Genomic DNA, 11,960 nt, shown 5'->3' with positions numbered 1-11,960 from the left:
CCCCTTTTCTGAAGAAGGGTCCAGACCCGAAACGTCAGCCTTCCTGCTCCTCTGATGCTGCTTGGCCTGCTGTGTTCATCCAGCTCTACACCTTGATATCTCAGATTCTCCAGCATCAGCAGTTCCTACTAACTCTATTGCTGTGCACTTTCTATTGGTCATGTTTATGAATTACTCATTTTTTCATTGTCATTTTATTGTGTTCATATTGATTTATTTTTGCTCAGCAAATTTTTTTTATAAAATTACATTTTTGAAATTCGTGTTTTAATGTGTAAAACCAGAGGTCAGATATCTGCTGTGCTTCTTTCTGAATGGGAATACAAAGCTCACATGAAGATGTCTGGTGGCTTTTTGGAGGCTGGGAAAAGGGTTTAAATTTTATTCCTTCATTCGTGGGATGTGGGTGTTGTTTGCATTTATTGTCCATCCCTAACTGCCTTTGAGAAGGTGGAGGTGAGCTCTTTGAACCGCTGCAGTTCATTTATTGTAGGTAGACTCATACTGATGTTAGGAAAGAAGTTGAAGGATTTTGACCCAGTGACACTGAAGGAACAGCAATATGTTTCCAGGTCAGGATGGTAAGTCATGATGTGGAGGTGCTGGTGTTGGACTGGGGTGGACAAGGTCAGAAATTACACGACACCAAGTTATAGTCCAACAGGTTTATTTGAAATCATAAGCTTTTGGAGCGCAGCCCCTTTGTCAGTTGAAGTGAGAGAGAAGCACACAGAACACAGAATTTATAGTAGAAAGATCAAGAGCAGAGAAATCAAAAGGTCATACAAATAGTGTGAGTCAATTAATAAATCTCTGCAGGTGATCCGAAGTGTTAGATGGTGTGAGTAGCCACTGAACAACAAGCAAAGAGATGACCCTATAGTCCGATTAATTGAGGCAGAGAGATAATTACAAAAAATTAAAAATAGGGTGGTGCTGGAGACAAGCCAAAAGACTGGAATAACATGATTGATATAAGAGTCGCATGCCCAGGGTCTAACCAAAGTAATAAATAATCCAAAACTGTACAAACTATTTAAGGTAGAGAGAACATAACAATGTATCCAGGTGATGGTGACAAAACAGGACAGTAAGGAAGATACTTGACTTGGATAGCTTAACAACTTCCTGTGGCAGTTACTTTGATAGGTTCTCTTAACTGCCACTTTGGATACTTTTGGTAGTTGATTTTGACTGGTCTGTGGACTGTTCCAATGAAGTTGACAGCTAGTCAGTTTAGGCACATTCATGCCCATCTTTATGCCAATTCCAGATGACACATTATATTCTGCAAAGAGCACCCGACCTCCCCTGAAGGCATCTGGGGAACAGATCCAAAGGGGTACCCTGGATATCAAAGGAAATGCACAAAGTTCAGAGCTGCACCTAGGAGACCTACTCCGCATGTTTTGGGTTTCACAGTCCTAGGTGACCAAAATCACACAGGAGTGCTAATGATTTAAATGGCTAGCTGCCTCCATGAACCGCACATGTGTGAATCTCAGTCTGCTTCCATTTTCGTTCTTGCAAGAATGGAAAGTGCTATTTTCAGTGGCAGGGAACTTGCGATTTCTGGCCTCATTCACCATTTTCATCATGTGGCAAAGAGCGAGACCATAAATAGTTTCAAGAGTGATGAGAATTAGCGTGTTAAAGAGAGATGAACATTGTTTGGCCAAAATTTCCTATCTTCTTGACATTCCTTATGTTTTCTGAAATGCATTATAACTTTCAACTTTGTCTTGACCTTTATTTCACAGGTTTTCCATGCTTGGTATGACGCCAGTACATGGTCAGAGGATATTGTCATGCTGTATAGAGCACTCGATTCATCAATAGAACTGATTCAGTTTGTGTTAACAAGACCTATACTGTACTTTTGTTATTCGTTTCTGTGTTCCACACTTACTGCGCTTACATAAAACCCAGAGATGTAATCAATTTGTGCATGTGGTGCGTAATGTTTAGTATGTGTGGGAGATGGGTTTCTCTCCAGACTAAGTTACTTTGTGAAAGTGTACCATTAGTACCAGAGTGCCTAGTTGAAAATTTAAACAAAATATGGCAGAAAACTTTCAATCATCATTAACTGTTGCATGCTGTATGGGCATTGCCTCCACCGATCAGAGTCTACTTGCCAGCCAATCCGCAGTCTCCTCTGATAAAATATAAATTATCCTGAATAGTACAAAATGAAAACCTCATACAAATTGAAAAGCTTCAACAGAATGTGTCTTTTTCAGCAATACTCAAATTTTGTATCTCCTAAGAAATATGTGTCAGCCAACAGGCCAATTGACTCCCTCATCCGTATTTACTTTTGTGATCTCTTGGAAAATGTAATTGCTAACCATAAATTTGCTGCTTCTTGCTTACAGGCTAAGGAAGAACCTGAAGTCATTAATAATTGTTCACCCGTCCTGGTTTATTAGGACTGTGCTGGCAATTTCCAGGCCATTCATTAGGTAAATACTACCACATTCTACCACTTGTCACTATTTTGACTGTATCTATATTAAGCTTATTGTCAAATTCACACACAGTCAGTAACTGGAAGAGCACAGAGCTACTAAACCCATGAGAACAGGTCTGATTGGACTGTAGGAAAGAAACTGATGAGTGTTAATAGTTAGAATTAGTGCAGCACCATGAATATGGCGTGGGAAAATCAGCCAGGATTTCTGTTTATCACTAATACCCAATGTTGCCGACTGGAGTTAGTCCAGGCCACAGTTCTGAGAATGAGGTTATTTTACACAAGTCGGTGTGACAAAGACGAAATGAACATGGATGCTCATCCTATTTCTGCGTAATTGATGAGCTATGTTAGTTTAGGGGGCAGTAGCTTCTGCCGGAATGGACAGTGAGTACTGGAGGGTCATCCGGGAGATTCAGTTTCTCGGAAGGAAGCTTCACCAACGAGAGAAAGGCTGGAGGGCTGGCTTGAGGTAAATTAGAATTAGAAGTAGGTTTATTGTCACATGTACTCAAGTACAGGGATACATGAGTATAGTGAAAAGTGTACAAAGTCACTATTTCTGGCGCCATCTTAGTACAAAGATACCTAGGTACAAAATCTTAGATATAAATTAGTTATCAGACTTTATGTGAGAGGTCATCGGAGGAATCAGGCCTGGGTGAAGATGTTAGGGAACACCTGACCTAGGGACTGGGATGATCAGGGGATACAGCCTGAGGTTCTGGGAGCAACATTCCAGGTACTGACCGGGGGCTAGTCAAGCCATCTGGGTTCCTGGTGCTTTCTGCAACAATTAAAAATGTACTTACAGTGGCTTTGTGATGCTCTCTTAGCTTCCATGATGTTGCGACAGGCAGACAAAGCAATGGGGGAAAATCAGTAAATGCCCCAATGGCAGAAACATGCACCTGGATGTAGTCTGGCTCAGTATCCCAATTACAGTTCACTGTTTTATTAGTATCCTTGTTGGGAGACTTCAGGATAGTATTTGGCAGCCAAAGGAACTGACATATTATAAATTGATAATCTCTGGAGTTACCTGTATGAATGGTTCTTTAATCGTCATGTTTCTATCTTGTGTTTTTTTTATTCAGTTTTAAGTTCATGAGTAAGATTCAGTACGCTCACACTCTCTCAGAACTGGAGCAGGCCATTCCAATGGAGCAGGTGCAGATTCCTGAATGTGTTTTACAGTACGTATCAATATGAGGCAAGACTGTGTCCTGTAGTGCCTGGTAATGTTCTCAGCCAGTTAAACTTTAAAAACTTTTCACACTTGTTCTCCTTCCAGTGACTTAGTTCTCAATACATTGTTCAGCATTGTAATAAGTTATAAAGACCAGAAGGTCACAGGTTCAATCCCAAAGTTCAGTTAATCGTCATCATTTCAGGAGTAGTAGAGGTCTCCAGTTGGCTTCCAGATCCTGGGTTATAAGATGGAATGTTCCAAGTCTTTTCAGGATGTTGATGGAGATGGGGGATGTTTGGCAGAGTGGCATGAGAAACTATTGAGTAGAGTGCCCATCCTTTTCCCTTACCATATCATTTTTCCAGCATGGGAAATATGGCAGATGACCAGTTCTCCTGGAGCCCAACTGATTACTTAACTGGCCAAATAAGGGCAATGGCCAGTTGAATCCAGAGGGGAGCCCTCCAGCACATGGGCAAACCATCAGGTAAGCCCTGGCAGCCTCCAATCAGGCTCTGTGGGGATTGTGAGTCCTATTTTGGGCACCCTTTAGACCAAAGATGGGAACTCTGGCATCAATGGCCATTCCCACAGCATTAGTGCAGTCAACCCTAAGCTACTGCCTCAGCAGGGCCTGTCTCAGTACCCTAAGGCATCCCATCACCAGCCCCCCCCGCCGCTGCCCACCTCCCCACCTTGTTGCCTGAGCAAGACACCATCAGAGCCCCATTGCATAATGAATGCGATGGAAAGCAGAGGATTGTGTGAGAAGAGTTGGTCTGTGCCATGGTGGACCAGACACCTTGAATGCCACTCAACAGAACACTTTTTCACTGACAATAGAAAAATTCTGCCCCTTGACTGTTAGTAGCATTCTCAGCTCTGAGTCACAGATTGTGTAAAAGTGCTCCAATGCAACATAAGAACATAATCACAGGCAAAGCCTCAATGATTTGATAAGGAGGAGCTGTATTTTTGGAGTTGCCATCTTTGTTAGGAGACGTAAACTGTTGGTGCCACTGAGTTGGTTTGGAAAAATATGGAACTTGGTGTCTGAATGGTTGTGCTACTGAATTAATAATCTAGAAGATGGGCTAATAAGCCGGGCAAGTGAGTTCAAATGTCACAATGGCAAATTGAGAATTTGTATTCAGTGTGAAATACAATGCTTATATCCAGTATAAATAAAAGTGACAACTACCTGTTTAATTCACTCATGTCTTTTATGAAGAAAACCTTACAACCTTGCACAGTTTAGTTGATTTGAGTGAGTTTAGTCCAATATTAGTGTGGCTGACTCTGAATGGCTCTCTGAAAATTTCTATCAAGCCACCTTCATCGGTGTAGCTGGGGATGGACAATAACCGTTGAGGCCAACATGGAGTAGGCCATTTGGCCCCTCCTTCTCTGGAATTCGATAAAATCATGGCTAATCTGATTGTGGTATCAGCCCACTTCTCCGCCTATTCCCTTTACCATTTGCCTTCATCATTAGTCATGAATCTATCTACCTCTGCTTTAAAAATATTCAGTGACCCTGTGTCCACCTGTCTCTGAGGAAAATCTCACAGCCATCTGAGAGAAAAGATTTTGCTTCGCTTCAGTCTTAAATAGGAGAGCCCTTATTTTTAAATTGTTCTAATTTCTCCTACAAGGGGGAAACAACCTCTCAGCACCTACTAAACTGTTAAGTTGCTGTAGGATCTTATATGTTTCAAAAAGATTACTTCTCAAACACCAATTGAATATGCCAACATGTCCAACCTTTCCTTCTAAGTTAAATCGTCATCCCAGGAATCAGTTGAGTGGCCCGTCTCTGAGCTGGTCCTAATGCAATTAAAGGGTGTTTCATTGCTGTTTTTGGGACCTTGCTACGTGATCAATTGGCCCCTGAATTTACCTGTACAATAATAGATGACTGCATTTGAAAGTATGTGGTGACTTGAGAAGATTAAGAGATGTGATAAATCTCTTTTTTTATCTTACAGATTCGAGGAAGAAAGAATAAAGTCAAGGAGGCCCAGGTAAATACTCTGAATCAGTTCTCTCATTGCTTCACACTCAATTGAGAAGAATTAATTTTTAACTATTTTTAATAGAAGACTTATGTTTGTTTTATTTTTATTTCACAATGTGGTTTCTATTACTTCAGAAGAAATTTTGAGATCAAGATAATAAGGTTAGGCTGAACTGATCTGAACCCAATCTACCTATTTTCTGTCATATTTCTTGATAACCTCATCTGCAGGAACACAATTAACTTTCTCCTGAACTTTTTCCCTCCTTTCTGCAGTTTCCATATTGTTCACTCAGTACTGTGTTTTTAGCTAACATATTCCTTGATAATCTGTTGGAATGGTGGGGAAAAATAACTACTTCTTTGAAGTGAATTTGTCTGAATTGTCCAGATCCTCTTCTCCTTTCCTGACTGCAGACATGTGCTAGGTTCCACGGGCACTCTCTCTTTTCAATATTTTGCAAAAGTGGCCGCAATGTGAGAAGCTGAAATGGGAGTGGCAACTGGCTTTAGTTTAAATGGGGAAGTGTCAGTTCACACATAAACCAAAACTGACCCTATTCATCACCCAAAGACAAAATTAACATATATAGATAGATGTTATAGGTAGGGTAGTTAAGAAGGTGTTTGGCACACTTGCCTTCATGGCTCAGACCTTTTAAGTTAAGAGTTAGGACATCATGTCGAGGTTGTACAGGACATTGCTGAGGCTTCTTCTGGAGTACTGTGTCAAGTTCCGGTCTCCCTGTTATAGAAACGATATTATTAAGCTGGAGAGAGTTCAGAAGAGATGTTGCTGGGAATGGAGGATTTGAGTTAGAAGAGGCTGGATAGGCTGGGATCTTTTCACTGGAATGTAGTAGGTTGAGAGGTGACCTTATAGAAGTTGGTAAAATCATGAGGGATACAGATAAGGTGAATGGCAGGTGTCTTTTCCATAGGGTGAGGGATTTCAAGACTGGAGGGCATATTTTTAAGGTGAAAGGAGAAAGATTTAAAACAAAACATGAGAGGCAACTTTTTTACACAGAAAGCGGTTCATATATGGATTGAACTTCCAGAGGAAGTGGTGGATGCAGATACAGTTACAACATTTAAAAGACATCTAGATAAGTACATGAATAAGAAATATTATGAAGGATATGGTCCAAGCACAGGCAGGTGGAACTACTTTAGTTGGGATTATGGTTGGTATGGACTGGTTGAATTAAAGGGTCTGTTTCCGTGCTGTATGACTTTATGACTCTATGACAGAGATGACTGGGTGGTAAACAAGCTGAGTGGGAGTGGAGAGACTCTACTGAATCTCACCTGTCTACCTCTGTCTACCTGTATCTTCAATGAGAGAACATGGCCTTGAGAATGAGTCAGAGATACTGGTGAAATGGATTTAGCAGTGACTGTCCTATGCAACAATTCTGTTTAATAACAAAATTCTATGTGTGTGACTTTTTTTTAACAGGACAGAAGACGGTCAGTCCGTGATTGAGAAAAACAGGTGATTATACAGCTAGTAAAGGCAATGTTTATAGATCTATTACATAATCTGTGAGGAAACAGTAAATTTTTGGAAGTTTAATTTTGTGAAATAAAGTTAAAACTGAAGAATATTGAAAGTTCCCAGACAATCAAGAAAAATAACGTTAGATTTTGGATGGCATTTTTGTAACTTAACTATGTAGGAGCTAATGAGATTTCTCTTCTCTGTGACACAGATCTGGAGCTGCAGCTGAAGAGCAGGAGTAAAGGTCTGTATCTCGTGGTTCTTAGAGTGGGCACGGTCATGATGGGCCAAATGGCTTTCTCTGCTGTACTGTGAACTGAGAGTGAGGATACTGAAGCAGCAAATGTGATTATATCTGGAAATGTAAATTTTTCAAAATTTAACGTAATTCATGTTTAAAGAACATATCTTGTATCTTGTACCATCAGCCTCCCCTTTAAAGATAAACCCTTACACTTGTGACTACTGTCTTGTCATCTACTGGATCAGCCCAGAGAGCCCTCTACTTGACTGCTGTATGGCACATGTCTCAGACTGATTGCTGCTCATTCCCAGCTTATCTCATTTCTCCAAAGCTCTCCTTAAATTTCAACTGTGCTGCCTGGACCATTTTTATTTATTCGTGGGACATGGGTGTCGCCGGCTGGCTAGCATTCATTGATCTTAAGAAGATGATGGTGAGTTGTCTCCCTGAACTGCTGCAGTCCTCATACTGTGGGTTGGCCCACAGTACCCTTAGGGAGGGAATTTTGACCCAGCAACAGAGAAGGGATTTCAATATGTTTCCATGTCAGGATGGCGAGTGCAGGTCATGGTGTTCCCATGTATCCACTGCCCTTGTCCTTCTAAGTGGAAGTGATTGTGGGTTTGGAAGGTGCTGTCTGATGTTTCTTTGGTGAATTTCTGCAGTGTATCTTGTAGATAGTACACACTGCTCCTACTGAGCATCAGTGGTAGAGGGAGTGGATGCTTGTGGATGTGGTGCCAGTCAAGTTGACTGCTTTATCTTGGATAATGTCAAGCTTCTTGAGTATTGTTGGAGCTGCACCCATCCAGATAAGTGGGGAATATTCCATCTCACACCTGACTTGTGCCTTGTAGATGGTAAACTGACTATGGGAAGTCAGGAGGTGCATTACTCACCACAGTATTCCTACCTCTGATATGCTCTTGTAGCCACTGTGTTTATATGGCAAGTCCAGTTGAGCTTCTGGTCAGTGGTAACCCACAGGGTGTTGATAGTGGGGGATTCGGTGGTGGTAACACTGTTGAATGTCAAGGTGCAGTGGTTAGATTGTCTCTTATTGGAGATGGTCATTGTCTGGCATTTGTGTAGCACAAATGTTACTTGCCACTTGTCAGCCAAAGCCTAGATATTGTCCAGATTTTGTTGCATTTGAGTGTGGACTGCTTCAGTATCTGAGGAGTCGCAACTGGTGCTGAGCATTGTGTAATCATTGGTGGACATCCTCAATTCTGACCTTATGATGGAGGGAAGGTCATTGATGAAGCAGCTGAAGATGGTTGGGCCTAGGACACTACCCTGAGGAGCTCCTGCAGAGATGTCCTGGATCTGAAATGACTGATCTCTGACAACCATTTACCATCTTCCTCATGTGCCAGGTCTGACTCCAACCAGCAGAGGTGGTCCCTGATACCCATTGATACCGGTTTGCTAGGGCTCCCTGATGCTGCACTCAGTTGAATGTGGCCTTGACGTAAAGGGCTGTCACTGTCACTTCACCAAGCTTAATACCAAATCTCACTTGCCTCTCTCTGTTGTCATCCCTGATTTCCATTGTCTCTCTGTCACTGTCATATTACATTTCAGATCTTCATCTTTAAATCCCTCCACCACCTTGCTGCATCCTCTTTCTGTGAATGCTTCCTTGCATTCTTCAGTCCTTTTGTTTGCCTTCTCTGTTTACCCCATTACAATTGTGGATCATTCAGAAGCACTGGGTTTGCTGTCTAAAGCCAGCTGCCCCACTTCTCCTCCTTTAATAACTTTGTCAAAGCCCATCTGATTCATCCAGTGTCATGCCATCTTTCCTAACCCACCCAGCCCCCTTTGATCTTTCTGTTTGGAATGCCTTCAAATATTTTCCAGCCAAAATGGGTTATATAATTTGTTATTTAGTGAGTTTTCTCAAATTTAGAGTTTATGCAAATTGGTACATATTTAATATTTTCTAAATCTTATTCTCAATCCATTGTTCTTTGATTAGTCACTTTACATCTGAATTGTTTCAAATTGATATGACTTATTGGCCATATTAAAAGACTCTGATGGTGCTGTGAGGATGTGTAATCCTGCAGAACTCAGTTTGACCAGCAAGGGTCACCACCATCATAAAGCAATGCATGATCATAACTGATCTGAATTCCAGCACACTCCACTTGTTGGAATTAAGCACTGTTACACAACTTCAGTATTTTCCTGTCTTCCTCTCCCTCCACACAGATTGTTGTTGTGTTGTGATGTTTGCCTGTTCTGTCGGCTACAGAGAGAAGGGCTATGGGAAAGACCCCATGGATTTTCTCGACAAAGAAGCAAACGGCTGTCCCTTTTCCTTACAGCTGTGGTAATCCGTGCCTGAAAGTGGGAGAAAACTCTGAGCTCTTATGCTGTAGTCCCAAGCCCTAAACCGTTGTGCATCTCAGTGATACATTAGAAATGCATTCCAAACAAATCTGAGAATCAGGACTTTTGTTTGACTGATATGCATTTGAGGGGACCGTGGATAAGCGCAAGATGGAGAAAGGAAGGATATTTTGATAGGACAAGAGAAAGTTTTAGATGAGAGAGGATTCACACAGAATCTGGATATCAGCATAGATCATTTGAGTTGAATGGTCTATTTTACTGCTGTGTAATTGGATCAGGACAGTTTCTAAAATATAAAATTCATCTACTGAGGTAAGTATAAGACAGAGGGGGCAATTTAAAGTAAAGCCACATGGTAATAGATGCAGGCAGAAGGAATGGTTACAGATCTATTATTAAACTTATTATTCAGTTACTCCCAAACCTCTGTCTTGTCCAACTCCTCACTCTGGAGTACAAGTCTCATGGATTCTGTCTGACCTCTGGTACTTCACTGATGTGATGAATTTTTATGTATGAACCCTGGCAATGAATGGCGCCAGGATATTCGACTGTGGCAGCATCATACATTGGGACTGACCCAATCCAGCCCCATCATACCTGTCCATTTCCCAACAGGAATCACTGCATGGTGAGGATGAACAGGAACCACACTAATTGTGCCCAACTCCTACTTAGGGAATATCAAGAAAATGAAGGGTGTAAGAAATGGGAAATTTTAATTTTGGTCCATTGGGATATTCCTGGTCTATGTAAGTGAGTTTCCTATCAAGACACTTGGAAAGCTGACAATTTGTGCATGAAATATTGAAGTTCAAGCTTAAATGAAGTAATTCAGTCATGATTATTGTAGTATATCAATTTTGACCAATCTATATCTTTCCATTTTAGGAAGCTAAGAACCTTCATATCAAAGACTGGAATTCAGAGAAAACTGGATGAAGTTCATGACAAGAAAGTTGTTTTGAAATAATGTGACCAAGTTTGATGGTTATAAGAATTGACTTTCACTCTCTGCCACTGATTCCAGGATGCAGACACTGGCCCCCATGTTCATTGGAACTCAGTTGCCCCTGATCAGGCCATTTTAACATGACATGGGGTTTCTTATGTCATACATGAAAACTATGTGGGACATGGTCATAATCCTATTGCCAAAAGAGTACCCCAAGCATAGCTGTTGAGAATCATTTAATATCTCTGTTTCTTCATCTAATTTACTGAAGCACTGATGTTGCTGTACTGTGAGTTCCACGGGCACAGATTTCCCTCCAATACTGCAGCTGGGGCTAATATTTGTTAGCTTCAAGGCTGATCTGGATAATCTGTTGTGGAGGTATCAAAGCCTAAACTCAGTTCTCTCCTTAACCAACTCTTATACATTGGAGTGTCCGACTAACAGTCCAATGAAGGCAGTAGCCTTAGGTGTTCTTCCCCAGTTCCATTGTATTAAAAGGCTCTACAAAAGGATTCTCCACCATCAACAGTGATGGGTAATGAGGATTCTAAAGATAATTGTTCTGGGAAAGGTCATATTGCTACATTTCAGCTTGCTGTTAAGGCAGAATAGGAATCTTTTACAGCATTCAACCCTCAATTACCTGAGGCTGGCATTGGTGCATAGGCAGTTTGTTCATTTTTTTCCACTGAACATTATCACCCTGATATATAATACTAAATACAAAAATGACTAAACCATGGGGTTGGTGGGGGGTTTGGTGACAGGGTCAGGTCCAATGTATCATTGAATAGTAAGGTGATCCCAGAAGTTTTAGGATTCTGTTGGGGAACAAAGTACATTAGGATGAATGCAATATGCTCTCCCCTTGTGACCAGCAAAGTCTCTGATCCAGTCCCTGGTCTCTACTGGGTTGGCTAGGGTGGCAGTGTAGATGCTGCACGGTTGGCATCTCCCATGGTTGTGGGGAGGGTGGTGGTGGTGTGGGGGTTGTATTAAAGTTCTTTTTATTCATTAATGGATGAGGGCGTCGCTGGCCAGGCAGCATTTATTACCCATTCCTAATTGCCCAGAGGGCAGTTGAGAGTCAACCACATTTGTGGGTCAACCACAAAGTGGGAAAGACAGTATCTGTCAGGTGTCCCACTCCTGTTCACAGTCCAATAACTCCTCCTGCCAGGCGTCTGGGATGTTAGGGGACAGAA

General features: G+C 41.5%; 1 protein-coding gene across 1 annotated transcript in view; it reads left to right on the top strand.

The window, feature by feature from the left end:
* LOC109911407 (ATCAY kinesin light chain interacting caytaxin) overlaps positions 1 to 11,706 on the top strand; it is a 33,846-nt gene extending 22,140 nt beyond the window's left edge. The window contains exons 8-13 of the mRNA XM_020510710.2: positions 2,379 to 2,465; positions 3,574 to 3,672; positions 5,657 to 5,692; positions 7,148 to 7,183; positions 7,401 to 7,433; positions 10,689 to 11,706. Coding sequence (XP_020366299.1) covers positions 2,379 to 2,465; positions 3,574 to 3,672; positions 5,657 to 5,692; positions 7,148 to 7,183; positions 7,401 to 7,431 — 289 coding nt within the window. The 3' untranslated portion in view covers positions 7,432 to 7,433; positions 10,689 to 11,706. The remainder of the gene's footprint in view (positions 1 to 2,378; positions 2,466 to 3,573; positions 3,673 to 5,656; positions 5,693 to 7,147; positions 7,184 to 7,400; positions 7,434 to 10,688) is intronic.
* The last annotated feature ends 254 nt before the right edge of the window (positions 11,707 to 11,960 follow it).

The sequence above is a fragment of the Rhincodon typus genome, chromosome 29 (genome assembly GCF_021869965.1).
Source record: "Rhincodon typus isolate 14 chromosome 29, sRhiTyp1.1, whole genome shotgun sequence".
Lineage (NCBI taxonomy): Eukaryota > Metazoa > Chordata > Chondrichthyes > Orectolobiformes > Rhincodontidae > Rhincodon > Rhincodon typus.
Note: the sequence above shows the minus strand (reverse complement) of the source record. Positions and strands in the feature narration are given on the sequence as shown.